A 15,714-nucleotide genomic window follows, 5' to 3' on the forward strand; every position below is an offset into this window, starting at 1 on the left:
CAAACTTTTTGACATGGGGACCAGTAAATCCATTCACGAGCTTCTGGAGGACTGGTAGTATTCATTTGCATATTCATTAAGCAAATTATGAATATTCAAATAAGTTGTTTAATTGGAACCTTTTTTTTTCAGTACTGTTTTTTGTAGCTCAAAAATGTAAATGCATATATAAAAAAAATAATTAAAAATGAATAAATGTTCAGTGTTTCACCTAGCTGCATCCTCAGGCCAGCCTGGGCCAGGACTTGGGGGACGTGGCGCCGCATGGGCACTCCAGGAGGCGGAAGCAGGAGCAGATTGGGGGCAGGGTATCTGGCTAGGAGAGAGGGTGCAAGGAGGGATAGGGTTGCCAGATGTCCAGTTTTGTACCGGACAGTCCAGTATTTGAAGGTTCTGTCCAGGAAACAAATTGAGAAAATACCAGACATATAAAATGTCCAGTATTTTCTAATTAGGTACGTTTTATTATTAGGTGTATCAGTCCGTAGCTGCGAACTGCCTGGCTGGTAGATGTGTTCACGCTGTGTGAGTGTGTCTACCAGCCAGGCAGTTCACAACTACTCAGGGGGTGGGGAATGGAATCCCCGGGGCCGGACTCACTCACGGCTTCTCCTCCCGATCTCCCCTAGCCAGCTGCTGCCCCCATCCAGCCCTGCTTCCGGAGGCTGGTTCTCTAGTCCTTCTCCTCCCGATCTCCCCCGGCCAGCCCCGATCTCCACAAGACAGCCCCGCTGCCCCCAATCCTGCTTCCGCCAGCCAGCTGGCCACCCCTGATCTCCACCGGACAGCCCCGTTGCGCCCAACCCTACTTCCCTGCAGCCAGTTTCCTGCCCCCCCCCCCCCCACACACCTCCTCCCAGCCCGCCCCACCCCGCTCCTCTCCCGGCAGCCATGCTGAGACCCGGTATTTTTTTCCCGCGGCCTGGTACTGGGGAAACACTAGTTTGGGAAACACTAGTACCATAGTTTGGGAAACACTACTCTAGAAGCTCTCCTATCTGTCCACCTTTTCCTGAAAAATGATGCCCAGTCCTGGGCACAATACTCCAGTTGAGGCCTCAATCAGCACAGAGCAGAATGGAAGAATTACTGCTTGTGCCTTGTTTACAATACTCCTGTTAATACATCTCAGAATGAGGTTTGCTTTTTTGGGGGCAACAGTGTCACACTGACTTTTTGCTTTAAAAGTGGCCCCCTGGCACACACCAGCTCCTGGCAAGCTGGATGCTGCTCCCCCACCCCGGGAGTGGGTTTAGTTGGCAGCGCAGCAGCTGCCATCCTGCTGCAGGTGTGTATAAGTGCTGAGATTTTCAGTGGTTACAATTACCTGCTTTTTAACATCCCTACTATTGACCTCTGACCATTTCTTCAATTTGCCAAGATACATTATTATTCAAAATTATCCCTCTTTGGATCCTGGTATCATCTGTAGACTAAAAATATATGCCATTATCTAAATCCATCTGTCATCAAAGATAATGGCATATCTTCAATGGCAATAACATATGCTTGTACAGCTAAGTACCCTTACAGCTTCAAAGACATCCCTTTTCCTCCTACTATACTTGGTAATGTTAATTTCCTACCTTCTTGAAGAGTCTGGCCCATCCAATAGTAGAGCCTCAAGTAGATCGATTCATCTTTGACGCAATTCATGTAGTGAAGCAGCAGGGAGTTCCTTAGCACTGAGCCCATCTGGGAAGGAAACTGAAAGAGAAACCAAGAGTCTTGCTTCTGAAAGATGCCAAAACAAAGCTGATACTGTCAGAAGCATCCAATCCCTCTACACCAGGGAATACACAGGTCCCAGGTTTTCATACAGTACATCTCTTTGGAGTTGAGTAACACATACATCTATTCCCCAATAAATAAGTTAGGGTACATCTTCACTATGGGACAAAGTCGAATTAAGATAAGCAATACGCAATTTCAGCTATGTTAATTGCGTAACTGAAGTAGAAGTACCTTAACTCGGCTTTTGGCGCTGTCTACACTGCAAGAAGTTGAAGGGAGCACAGTCTTTCTTCTACTTCCATTACTCCTCATGGAAGGAGGACTATCAGCATTGACTGGAGCACCCCTCTCAGTTCGAATTAGCTGTCTTAACTAGACCTGCTAATTTGAACCCTGGAAGATCGACAGTGGCAACTTCGATCTTCCTCTGCACTATAGACATACGCTTATTGATCTATATCCCTTGGTCACCTTTAAGATTACATATGCTCATGCTGAGGCCTTCATACCACGCACCTCCAGGCGGTGGATGTTCTTTAAGAGCTGGGAGAAAGTTTGCAGCTCCTCCACTGGGAAAGATTCACTGTGACTGAGGATATCAGCATGGATAATCGCTTTGCTCCTAGTTATCTTGTTTGTGTCCGTGGTGCAAGCAGGCAAAATCAGCTGGGTATTCCATTTCTAAAGAGAGAAACAGGAAAGTCAAAATTGATAGTAGCAAACTGGATTTCAGACCAATCAGATCTAAAACCAAGACAGTTAATATTAGCACAGAGAATCACTCACTTGCTATTCTGCAAAGTGCTACCCTGCAAGATCACAGCCCAGACTTGCAATGGAAGTCAGAATGAGGCACTTTTATTTCCATTAAATTACACTACCTTCCTCAATGTCTACTCAGCTCCCAGCTCCTTTCCATAATTCAACAGAGCAAATGCTTGGCACTCTCTAGGATTCACATAAGTGCTCATAACTTACTCTCTTCCGGGACTGAGGGTGACCAATGTCTAGAATCAGTTGCTGGGATGTCAGAGATGTTGCCTGATTTCTTCTCCTTACAGTGTTGATTGCTGCCTTCCATAGTCTTTCTGAGTTCTTGAAATAGGACTGAAAACACAATCCAGGCATCTGTGAGAGGCCAAACTAAGCCAGAGTGACAAAATTCAATTGCCAATCTGATACTTGTCACTATAGCGACATGTGTGTATACTATTGTAAGGACTGCACTTGACACTGAAAATGGTGCTACGTTTGTCACAGTACAATGTGGTTTATTTCTTTGGACTTATCCTTTGACTACAATCTTAAAGTTATGCTTTAAAAATTACTTGCACATGCCCTCTCTCAAAAGGTAAGAAAAAAAAGTCTGACATCTCAGAAGCATGGGAATTCGCATCTATTTTAGGATCCTGTTATGCTATCGATTCATAAAGACTGAATCTAAAGTATTCCATGTATTAAATAAAACCTGCTGGGTACATAGTGAAGACCCTATGCATTCAAATAGCAGTGAGATCTGCCATAGAAGTGAACTGAGTAATCATAGCTTTCCATCAAACAATGGATTAAGTTTAGATATCATGGAAGAAATTTGAAATATAAACCAAAATGCAAAATTCCCAACATAAGGCTTCATCTGAACAAAAATTTTGCACCACTGAAGTTACAATAAGTTTGTAAACCATAATCCTTAATTAATGCAGACTCCTATGTGGGAACTATTAAGTTGTTTTATAATCTGTTTTAGTTAAATTCGTTCATAAATTTTCTTTAGGTGAACTAGTGCAAGTTGTATATATAGTTGAGGCCAAAGCCCGGAAATATCTCCAATGCATGTGTGGGTATCAAAAGTTTTGACTACTCTCGCAGATAAATCTGCAGCACAATGAAAACGACAAATTTAGGGCAATAAAATAATCTGAAATAAACATTACAACAAATGCCACAATTGACCAATTATGTAACTTGCTTTCATACTGTAGTCAGTAAAAGCCTCAATTCTTAGAGCTAGACAAATCTTCTTTACTGAAATGCCAGAAAAACCTGCAAAATTTATATCCAGTATGATGCAGAATTCTCAGGGTCTTGGAATAGTAGTAAGCATATAAATAAGATGGTGGAATTAAGATATGTACGTGGACTAAGTACTTTGCTGTGTACACAGCACATAATCATTTATGTAAATAAAGCCATACAGTCTGTTCCTAACTTGAAACTCCCCCAAATCCATCTCAGAATACATTGTCAGCCACCATTACCTTTCATATAGCTAAAACTTTCCAATTTAGAAATCAGGGCCACAAACAACCTAATATTTACACTGACTGGTGTCTTCTATTACAGGCAGTCCCTGGGTTACGTACAAGATAGGGACTGTAGGTTTGTTCTTAAGTTGAATCTGTATGTAAGTCGGAACTGGCATCCAGATTCAGCCGCTGCTGAAACTGACCAGCGGCTGACTACAGGAAGCCCGAGGCAGAGTTGCTCTGCCCCGGGCTTCCTGGAATCAGCCGCTGATCAGTTTCAACAGGCTGAATCTGGATGCCAGTTCTTACATACAGATTCAACTTAAGAACCCCAGGCGTCCCCACGTCAGCTGCTGCTGAAACTGATCAGCGGCTGATTCCAGGAAGCCCGGAGCAGAGCAACTCTGCCCCGGGCTTCCTGTAGTCAGCGCCGGTCAGTTTCAGCAGCGGCTGACTTGGGGACGCCTGGGGCAGAGCAGCTGGGGTGCTGCTGGGTTGGTCCAGTAGCGCCCAGAGCGGCGCTACGGAACCAACTGGCAGCGCCCCAGCTGCTGTACCACAGGCGTCCGGAGCAAAGCTGTGGAGCACGGGGGCAGCGAGACAGCCCAGAGACACCGCGGCTGTCCAGCAGACCAGGGAGACGGGGAGCAAAGCCGCGGAGCACACGGGCAGCAGGACAGCCGCGGCGCGTCTGGGCTGTCCGCTGCCCGCGTGCTCCCCGGCTTTGCTCCCCATCTCCCTGGTCTTAAGGAGACCAGCAGACCAGGGAGACGGGCAGCAAACCCCGTTCGTAACATAAGTCGGATCCGCGTAACTCGGGGACTGCCTGTATAACTATTGTGCTGCTCTAGCACTCAAAGGGTGTTTGGACAATGCCAAGCAGACTCATAGGAAAATAATACCTTCACCCAGGGCACTCATGATCAAATACACAAGACACAAACAAAAACAACAATAGGAGGGAAACAGATAAGGGAGGATAACAGTAAGAAGGATGTGGTTACACTTGCTCTTCTGCTGAATGATTTTACATGTCTTCTCACTTCAGAATAAATAAAATGCTAGCAATTCCAACACAAAAAAAATACTCTAGTGGTTTCTTTTTATTCAATGGAAAGAGGATACAGGATTATTCTGTCACCATTGAATCATGAAGTATAGCTGCTTATGTAGGAAGGACAGTACAGACTTTCCAATATGGACACAGAGTCACCCCATTCCTTACCTTCGCCTTTGCAGGCAGAGTTATGGATACCAGCTCAGGGCAGAGAAGTTTGTACAATGACAGGAGAGCCTGCAGATGAGGCTGCATTCCCTGGAAGAAGATGGAGAGTTAAAATGTGCACTACAGAAAACAGCACAGAAAAGCCAACTGATACTGCAAGTCTATAAACTAGTGTTATTAATTAGTCCAAAGTAGCATTGTGGAACTAAGGAAGGAGGAAAACAGAATGTCCCTATTGAGGACTGGAAATAGTAAGGAAGTTCAGGTGGAAAGAGAAGGTACAGTTTAAGTTGCTATAGATAAGATGACTAATAAATTAAAATTAGTTAATGTATTAAAAAAGTGTATCGTTACATCTATTTTGCCTAAATATACACACACACACACACACACACACACACACACACACACACACACACACACACAGTTTTACTGGGCAACCCACACTCCCCAACCGCACCTCATTATCCAAGGACTGAACTCAGCATTACATAGTTAAACTTCCTGATATGCTACTAATTTTGTAAAATACATTAATAGCTAGCTTACAGGAAGAGTTCTGTGCGTGCAACCTGTAACACATAATATAACAACTTCCAAGAGTCTTTTACTAGAACCATATAAATGTTAATTTGACATTAAAATTGAAGAGGGAGGCGGGAAGAGATAAATTGTGCCATATATAAGGAAAAAAAAAAACCTGACAATTGCAGGAATTTACCACCATTTTAAGACCTCTGAATACCACCAAACCTTCTGTAATAGAGGTCTCTAGATTACCTAGACATAGCCACAGTCCCACATTTTGCAGACTTTCCCTATAAACAATCATAACAGCATCGTTTATTTCCAGTCATGAAGTCTCAGAAGCACCCTTCGCAAACCATCATCATGGTGGCAAATCCCAAATGGACAGCCTTCCTGCAGATCAAAGGTCATTGAGATTATATCTAGCTACATACCTAGTAGATGTTCAGTCTATGTCCATTACTAGAAATCTGTTTGCACCACAGAAATGTTTATAGTGTCCATGTAATTGCTAGCCATATAGCAACTTTCCTAGATAAATGCATGTCATCATTCATTTGTCTTTCATCCTAATATGTATGAAAAATGTCAGCAAGACTGGAGCACTCCTGATGGTTGTGGTGGATGGGTTCAGCTACCAATATTCTTATTGCTGATCTTGTTCTGCTACTCAATAGGATACAGCCACCACAGACAATGAGAATAGAAGACGTCAGTCTGGTGCTGTTTGACCTCCCCATGCACACATGTTAAACGGATGTACAAAAGTTCTGTAGGCCCACAGCTTCACTAGGGATGTAAAAGGTTAATGGGCAAGCAACAGCCTAAATGGGTAATGCTTACTGGTTCCAGTTTACTGGCAGCTACCCACCCACCCCAGACAGGGGGCTGCTCTACCCCCAGTGATCACCCTGTGTCTGTGCCAGGCCCAGCCTACTCCCCGCCCCCCCCAATGCAGGTTGCATGCTGGCTCCCTCGGAGCAGGGCCAGAAGCCCTTGCTGGTTCAGCTCCTGGATAGGAGGGGTTGCTCCTGGCTCTGTAGAATAGTTTATATAAGCTTTATACTACAGAGCAAGCAGCATGTAACAACTAGGATTTTAGCAATTACATGCTTACCTTTTTACACACATTTTTACATCCCTACTTCATACCAAACTTGACCTATTTCTGTAGAAATATCAGTATCAAGGGCTCAGAACTCAGTTGTGGTGGCTGTTGCTATACAAGTGTACACCTCTTTTCAACATGCTGTCTGTTTCCAAAAATTTAATGTTTGTCAGCTGCTTGATATTCCATCCAGAAAGTTTAATACTGAGCTGGTCAGCCAGAAAAAGTGAGACTTAGGTCTTTAATACTTCAATGGCCTTGAGCAGTTTGATACAGAAAACCAAACCCTCCAAATAGCCTGTCTGCAAAAACTTCAGCAGCAAAGCCCCAAGCCTTTTGTTTCCTGCCATTGTCAGATCCTAATCAAAAGCAGACTACCTGAAAGTGGACAGTTTAATTTTAAAAAGTCAAAATATTTTCTTGAAATGTTTGTATTTTGAGAATTCAACATAAAAATGAGAATTTCAATGTCATTAATAACTTTGATAGCTGCAAAAAGGGAGAGAGTCCTGAATATCCATGTGTTGAGAATATTTCCTATTTCAGTTTTTTCACCCTCTACAGCCTGCACATCAGTTACCATTATTCGGATTGAGCACTGTGAGAAACATTTCCAAGTCAATAAAACTCAGGTGTGTTACTGCTGAATAGACTAAAGCTCTCTCCCAAATCATTTACATTCTATAGACATTACATTCGGTGTCATGGTCTACTTCTGAGATGGACAGCTTGTTAGCTGTCAGTGGAGATCTTAGCCCACTGTTTTGGTATTGTTAGATACAAGTGCTGCAGACGTGTATGAAGAGGTGAATGGAAGATGGCAGAATGGACTACAGGAAAAGAAAAGAGAAGCAAAGAAATCACTTTCAAATGTATGTAATGTTATCATCCCTAGCTGTAAAATGTGTAACTTTTTTGTAAGTGCCATTGCTTAGGTGCTTGGAAGTGACACAAAGTCCAAACTAGGGATGTATGCACGTTAGGGACAACCCTTGTGCCAAAAGAGGAGCGGTGTGTGCAGCTCCTGGCATTCGAAAGGCTGGAAGCTACTGTTCTGAAGTCTAACATCACCATCCTCTGCAATGGTATCTGCCATTGAAGTGTCCTGTGAAAAACATCAACCGTAAAAGTGTAAGCCTAGTTCTAGTTATACTGCTTACATGTTTCATGATTTATAGCCACTCACCATCTTTGCTTGTAGATCTATCAGTCTCCTCACACGAAAAGGTTTAACTGGGAAAAGAGAAAAAAAATTAAGAACACGGGTAGAAAACACGTGACAAGTGGGTACAAATGAAAGTCTCTTAGCCAGGGGTGGGCAAACTACTGCCTAGAGACCACATCTGGCCCATTGGCCATTTTAATCCAGCACTCAAGCACCCACTGGAGAGCGAGTCTAGAGCTTGCCCTGCTTCACACATGCCATGGCTCTGCATAACTTCCAGAAGCAGCAGCATGTCCTTCATGGGGGCAGCCAGAGGGCTCCATGTGCTGTCCCTGCTCCAAGTGCTGGCTCTGCAGTTCCCATTGGTTGGAACCACAGCCAACAGGAGCTGCAGAGGACGTGCCTACACACAGGTGGGGCTGTGGTTGTGCACAGAGCCGCCTGCCCATGCTTCCACGTAGGATCCAGCCATAAGGAGGACATTCCACTGCTTCTGGGAGCTTCTTGAGGTAGTAAGGGCTCTGGATTCCTAAGCCACCCTCCTCCCTGCCCATCCTCTAAACCCCTCAATCCCAGCCAAGGGTACCCTCCTCCACTCCAAACTCCTTATCCTCAGCTCTCCCCCAGAGCCCACACCCCCAATCAGAGCCATCACACAAACACCACTGTACTCCAACCGCTTGCTCGAGCTTAGAGCTTCCTCCTATTCCTGAAACCTCATGGTGCAGCCTTGAGTCCCCTTCTGCACCCCAAACTCTGCATCTCTAGCCCAACCCCAGAGCCCACACCGCCCCTGAGCCCCTCATTTCTGGCCCCACCCCAGACCACCATCTCTCAGCCGGAGCCCTCACCCTCTTCAGCAGTCCAACCCCAATTTCGTGATCATTCAAGGCCCTTCATAGACTTTCTATACCCTGATATGGCCCTCAAGCCAAAAAGTTTATCCACCCCCACTCTCAGCCAAGCCATCTGAACAGACCGAGATTCACATAGAAAAGGGCAGAAAAGGCAGGAACAGAGAGATCCATTATCAGCTTTATGCAGAAATTACTCAAAGGTTTTTTGGCCTGCTAGGCAAGTCAGCCTAAATGAGCATAAATGGTCCTTTCCGGCTACCATAGGAAGAAAGCACTGGGGAAGATAATGACCATCCCTTTTCTGAGCACATGAAATGAGACCTGTATCACACAAATAAATGATCAATGCACATTTATGTTCAACGTGGTCCAATCAACTGGATCCATACGAGCTGTCAGGATCCAGTTGTATGGACTGACTCACCATTCTCTTTTCTAGTCAGCAGATACAGCAGATGACAAATATAGGGACACTGTAGAGGAAAAGCATCAGTAAATAATCAGATTCACAGGATAGTTAAAAGGCTAATATCAGAAACTACTGCTACCAGACACAGCTAACAGATAAGTATCAATTACTTAAGTAAATCTTCAGAGGAACTTGCTGCCATACTGAGGTTAAAGTGCTCCCATCAGTTACCATGATACAGATCATGCATCGGATTCCTCAAAAAGAAGCTGTATGTTACATGTATAAAATATTTGTCAATTCTAATGGAGAATTGCACTATCAGTACATTTGTCAGTAGTTTCATTTGACACCATTACACACATTTCTCGGTGTTGTTCTGTCAGGGTCCATTAAGAGATGGCCCTTGTTTCTCAAGTCAGGTTTAAACAATTCATAAGCTGGTGAGCAAAATGACATGAATTAATGTACATAAAGCCAGCTCCTTTTCAATCACAGCTTTTATTTGCAGCAAATGCATTGTGGGCCTGGCTCTAATTTATCTGGGCCAGATATTAATCTTTGCTGGACTGTCCACTGACTTATGACAGAAACTAGTATATAAAATTATAAGAATTCAGTTGGGGTCCAATTTTTAGCAGACATCACAAACAAAACAGAGCAACTCCCTCCCCCCCGGGATATATTTCCTGCAGTCGGTCTACTGTAGTCAAATACATTTTAAACATTATGCAGTATTTTTCACTATTAACAGTAATTAATGCCTCTGCTTTCTCATGGAAAATCCCTATGGGATTTAAATAGAAAAATGTTCTCGGATATTGTTTTAAAAACCTTACAGAAACAGAATGTTGCTCCTACTAGAGTATTCCATATGTCAGTTAAAAAAAACAAATCTACAGAAATGGCCTCAATCTCTCAAATTCCATACGTTTTTAGGATAAATTATCTCTTTGAAGCTTTCCAATAGTCCCACAAGGCAGCATATGAAAATGTTACATGCTTTTCTGACCTCCAAGTACATTTCTAAACAGATCAGTAAGTCACACCTTCCCAACATACACAATGTGTGACCTGAAATCCCAGAGAATAAAGGATTTATGTAAATGACATATTTTAAAAAAAAAGTCACACTACTGCTTGATTCCTACTTAAGTTACATTAGTTTTAGGTAGAATGGCATTTGGATTCTCTATTTTTTAAATAGGCAAAAAAGAGCATGTTAAAGCAATGTTTATAGTATGCAGTCAGTTCCATCCCAGAACCTGGAGGTTTTACCTGTTCACTGTATGAATCAAAGGCAATGCTAGACACTGCAGTGCCACACTGTCTCTTGGGAACTAAGACAGCATTCAGTGTCATTCTGCTCTTGTTACAGAGTATAAAGCCCTGGATGTTCATTTACACAATCTTGTTGGAGGGCTCCAAATTAGAGTAATCCTATATTGAATTCTCAGTGTGCTAGGTTCAGAAGTAGTCTTGAATTATTAGAAAAACAAAAAACACAAGAGTGAAGAGGGCTAGCTACTCTACTATTAACACATACTCCAGCACTAGAGGAAAGGACTTCACTCTCTAGCTCCTACAGATCAGCACAGTAGACATAGTAAAATGTACAGTGCAAATGAAGTTTGTTCAGAACCAAAGGAACAGTCTCTTGTTCACCTTACCAGCTTCTCATCTTGCAGGGAGCAGAAGAAGAAGCCATAGAGGGCATGAAGCTTCTCTTTGTGATCAATGAAGTCAAACATTGCAATCAGCCATCTTAAGAAGAGCAACTACAACAAAACAAGAAAAATCACTGGGCAATAAATGATGGAAAAAACCCGAGATGGATAGATCACCCTGTTTCACAGAGGGTTTATTTAAAGGGTGTACACCCTCCTTGAGATCAGCAAGGCAGCCAGGTGATGTCTCTGGCTATACCAAACAGTTCAATCTCCTTGCTATGATGCTAAAACTTTAGGAGAGCAGTAAACACTAAATTTAGAATGGAGAGATTGCCCTGATTTTGAGCCCATACTAACCTCTAGGGAACTGATCACCTGAATTTAAATTGCTCTGACAAGATAAAGACTTCAGTCTGTGTCCTTTCAAAAGGATATTTGAGACCTTATTGTGTTCAGATCTTGAATTATCATGACAGGCAGGAACATGTTGCTGTATTTTGGAGAAATGCTTGACACTACAGAAGCATATTGATGCAAGTAGCTTTTCTACGAGATTCAAAAATACAGAATAAGCAGAAGTTGTGCCTATTTCACACAACTCTGCCAAAGATCTACTATTCCAGTACTAGGCTTCTCTACCATTTTTGCTAACAGATACCAAACCATGTGATTACTTTACACACTAAGCCTCTGGATTTCCTCTTCCCATCAACTACTTGCACTGAGTCATCTGTCTCCAGTAGACATTACTACAAGTGTTTGTAAAGTTACCTGGGTGCTGCAAGAGCAGTTGCCGACACAAAGCCAGGACACAGCTGAAACCACTGAACTTTCTGCTATTATTGAGGCTGGAATCAAGCATTTCAAGATCCGACTATTTACTGTATCAGCTAGAAAAAAAAAGACCATTTAAAGTAAGACATTGCTTTGAGTTCCAAGCTCTTTGGCATGTCTTATGCACTATGTATTTTCTGGGATAGCTGCAAGTAGGTAAATAATCTATCATAGGCTGTAATAAGAGTTTAACAAGGACTTATCTCCACTCCCTCAATGCAGTTACTTAATACTTTCAGCAGTGTAACTCCAAGAGGGGAAGGGGGAGGAACAGCCTATTGATGTGCAGTAGCCTAGATACCTGGAGTGCTACAGAAGTATGAACTGGACAAAAAATGAATTTGAATCAGCATAAGGGTCACAGTATTTGAAACCATTTCAAACTATACATTCAAGTGGCCTGAAAGCTAAAATCAGCATCTTCATTTTCCTGTTTTAGCCACTACAGCCAGTGTCTAATACATCCTAATTACCAGTATTGTCTAGTGGAAATAAAATTAGACCACCCAAGGATTTTAGTATTAAAATAGTGTTTAGTTCTTTAGTTAGAATCAGACAAATGTAACAGGAATCCTTTATAACTATTTGACTATGGAACAAAACATTAAAAACACTTGCATTAGTGTGTTCTTTTGTTTCCATAGTGTGTGAGTCAGTAGCTTGACAGTGTTTGAGAGAGACAAAACACCACGGCTGTGTCTACATTGGCTCCCTTTTCCGGAAAAGGGATGCTAATGAGACCAGTCGGAATTGCAAATGTCACAGGGGATTTAAATATCCCCCGTGGTATTTGCATGAACATGGCTGCCGCTTTTTTCCGGCTCGAGGCTTTGCCGGAGAAAAGCGCCAGTCTAGACGGGATCTTTCGGAAAATAAAGCCTTTTCCGGAAGATCCCTTATTCCTCAGGAATAGGGTGCCAATGTAGACACAACCCACTAGTGTATGAAAAGCACTGTTGTGCCAATTTAAAACTCATACTTTAAAGTTCAAGAGGGACCACTGTGTTCATATAGTCTGACCTCCTACACATTGCAAGCCACAGAACCTCATCCACCATCAATGCTGTAACAGACCCTTAATCTCTGGTGAGTTACTGAAGTTCTCAAACCATGATGGTCTATCCTTAGTCCTGCCATGAATGCAGGGGACTGGAGGACCCTTTCACTTCTACGTATTCACACTTTACACTAGTTTGAACCCCATGCCACAGAAGAAGGCGAAAATCCCCAAGGTGTGTCAGTTTAACAGGAGGGAAAATTGGAAGTTGCTATGAAACTGGCAGGTAAAATATGGACTAAATTTGAGTTTTGTAAACATAATACCAATAGAAATGCTTCCTTAGACCTTTTCAAAAAGAACATACCAAACTGCATTCCATTGCAGCAAGGCTGTGGAACCTACACCCAACAAGGCTCCACCTCCCCCGGGGCATTGGTCACGAATGCAGAGGGCCATGGCTGGCAACCCACTGCAGAGAAGTGGGAGGAGCCCTGAACCTCATGAGTCTGATCTAGGCAAGTAGGGGCCAAATCTGGCCTGTAGGCTGTGCATGGCAAGGGGGATGACGTGACTCCTGAACCCTGCAGGAAAGCACTCAATGCGGGCACATTCCATCGTCTCTCCCACTGGCCGAATCATGGCCAGGCCAATAGAAGCAATGGGGAACATCCCATCCCCTATCCTCTCCCACCCATCTCAGCACAGTCTCTCACCTCCACCCTGAACTCATATCCCCATCCTGCTCCTCTAACCTATGGGCTGCCCAGACCCCGCAACCTCACTCATATGCCACACTGCCAGGTCATTCTTGCACCGTACCTCCAGCCCACAGCTCACCTCAGCCCACTCTCTGGCGGCTACTCCTGTGCACAGAACTCCTCATTTCTGGGCCCACAGAGGGAAAACTTACTAGCCTTGGTCTCCCTAGGCTCTGGGGTAGAGCTTGAGAGTAATAAGATGAATATCTGTTTCCTGCTTCTCAGCTGAGGGCCTCATCTATGGGCAAGTAGCCACCCAACCCAAAAAAGGTTCCATATCCCTGCATTACAGCATTTGCAACATGATGCTAGTCAATTTCACTTTCTAGCTCTCCTGTATTAGTCTATTGTGGTTACTCATAACAAGGGAAAAGTTTAAAAAAAAATCAGAGTGAGAAGTGAATTAAGTGTTTAAAATTTCACTTATGGTTTGTAGTGCTACGAACAGTAAAGTGTGAGATTGTGTTTCACATCCGTAATTTAGGGTTTTTTTCTTTTTCTTTTTTTAAAAGAATCACCATTTTAGGCCAAAAAAGGACCTCCTAAAGTTATAACCAGAAGAAAATATCCTTCACAATCAAACTTGTAGCTTTAGGTTTTTTACTATTACTTGTTTAAAAAACACTGTATCATCATCAATTTAAAAGCAAAATAGTGGTCAATAATTTTGAAGAACACTTATTGAGTCTGCACTGATGCTTCGTTCCTTAATCCGTATGAGAGAGTGACAAACCATGACAATACAACCACCATAACATATTCTCTCAAAAGCCATGGATATGGTAGGAAGGCAGGGGCAAGGGAAGGGAAGGAAGAGACATTCATTCACAGTGGAAATGAGAGACATTTCTGAATGTTTTACCAAGTCGACCACTGAGCGCCACATTCAGCAACACATCAAGTCCTTCTGGAGATAACCCTCTCTGCAGGGCAATTGTTTCCACAGTAGCCAAGTGTTTCTGCAGGACCTCATTCTTTCTCAGTGGAATGTGGTCTTTCGCTAAAGGAAGTAAAATATTTAGGGATTAAAATACACCTTCTCAGGAAGATGATTATCAGGATGTACGTCCACATGCATTCTACCCCAAATCAGTCTTCTGTTCTTAGTTTACCACTTTAAGAGAAACCACTATGATACTCAAAAGTTGCTGACTGCCCAAAACTCCCATTAACTCTTCCCCAATATAGTTTGTTCTCTGCCTGGAGAAAATAAAGAGGAAGAGAAATAAGATAGAATAAGGATTACATAACCATAGGGACAGCAGTTGTATATGAAGCTATTTCAAACTTATTTAAAAGTGGACTTGATAGTGCCCTTTTCAATATCATAAGCAAAGTGCTATCACTGCTCTTACCTCTCTCAAAATAGGTCAGAGCTTGCTCTAGATAGTCTTCTGTGTTGTTGCCTGCCTGCTCACTGACAGATTGTTGCTTCTCTTTCTCAGGTTTCTGAGTACTTTTCAAATCCACAGTCTTTGGGCCAGATTTTCTCTCTCCTATTTGCCATGCAGAGAGATCAGTTTGGCTGCTAGGGCGAACGTGCAAAGCCTGCTTTGGATTCTTGGCATTTCCCCTTTGCTTCATCCCTTCAGTCTCCCAGCTGGGAAGGGCAAATTAGGTAATCATTCATCTGCCAGTCTGGTTTCAAACCTTTCCCCAGAACAGGCAAGAATGTAAACCAAGGTCCCCAAAGCTTGATATATTCCCAGCAGTTGAAGAACATCAAAGAGTCGCTTGCCTGAAAGATGATGAAAATCAGTTTATAATCACAGCCTTTTCAACAACCACACTAACGGGTCTGTTATAAAGTTACAGTAATTACAACTTGCTATAAGCCACTTAGCAACACGTACCCCAAAAAGGTCAGATAATCCAGTTAGAAGAGCACCTACATACACAACTTCCAGTACACATACAAGCCCAATTCTTCTCTCCAGCAGAGAACGATGAAGGAAAGCTCACAAGTAGTGATTCTTAAAGGCGAATACATCAGCTTGAAAATTAAGTGTCTGAAAGACATTTATAATTGTAACACCTAACACTGAGAAAGTTAATACAAATAATAATTTTTTTCCAGCTTATTTTGTGCATTTGGCACCATTTGTGCAGTTTCACTGTTTTATTGAGGACAAATTGTGACATAGTGGGGGTGTTGTCTGTTTTGTAAACCAGTGCTCTCT

At 42.9% G+C, this 15,714-nt stretch overlaps 1 protein-coding gene across 3 annotated transcripts in view; it reads right to left on the bottom strand.

Annotated features, from left to right (window-relative positions):
• CENPI (centromere protein I) overlaps nt 1-15,714 on the bottom strand; it is a 32,024-nt gene that overhangs the window by 14,747 nt on the left and 1,563 nt on the right. For 2 of the 3 annotated variants that reach the window (XM_006137438.4, XM_075896734.1), the window contains exons 2-12: nt 15,388-15,543; nt 14,890-15,272; nt 14,397-14,534; nt 11,714-11,832; nt 10,943-11,050; nt 9,288-9,336; nt 8,028-8,074; nt 5,206-5,295; nt 2,713-2,841; nt 2,251-2,415; nt 1,587-1,707 (exon numbers count right to left, since the gene is read on the bottom strand). In XM_006137438.4, the coding sequence (XP_006137500.2) occupies nt 1,587-1,707; nt 2,251-2,415; nt 2,713-2,841; nt 5,206-5,295; nt 8,028-8,074; nt 9,288-9,336; nt 10,943-11,050; nt 11,714-11,832; nt 14,397-14,534; nt 14,890-15,118 (1,195 nt within the window). In that variant the 5' untranslated portion in view covers nt 15,119-15,272; nt 15,388-15,543. The remainder of the gene's footprint in view (nt 1-1,586; nt 1,708-2,250; nt 2,416-2,712; nt 2,842-5,205; nt 5,296-8,027; nt 8,075-9,287; nt 9,337-10,942; nt 11,051-11,713; nt 11,833-14,396; nt 14,535-14,889; nt 15,273-15,387; nt 15,544-15,714) is intronic. The other variant, XM_006137439.4, reaches the window with a different exon arrangement.

This window comes from Pelodiscus sinensis, chromosome 13, assembly GCF_049634645.1.
Source record: "Pelodiscus sinensis isolate JC-2024 chromosome 13, ASM4963464v1, whole genome shotgun sequence".
NCBI classification, from domain to species: Eukaryota; Metazoa; Chordata; order Testudines; family Trionychidae; genus Pelodiscus; species Pelodiscus sinensis.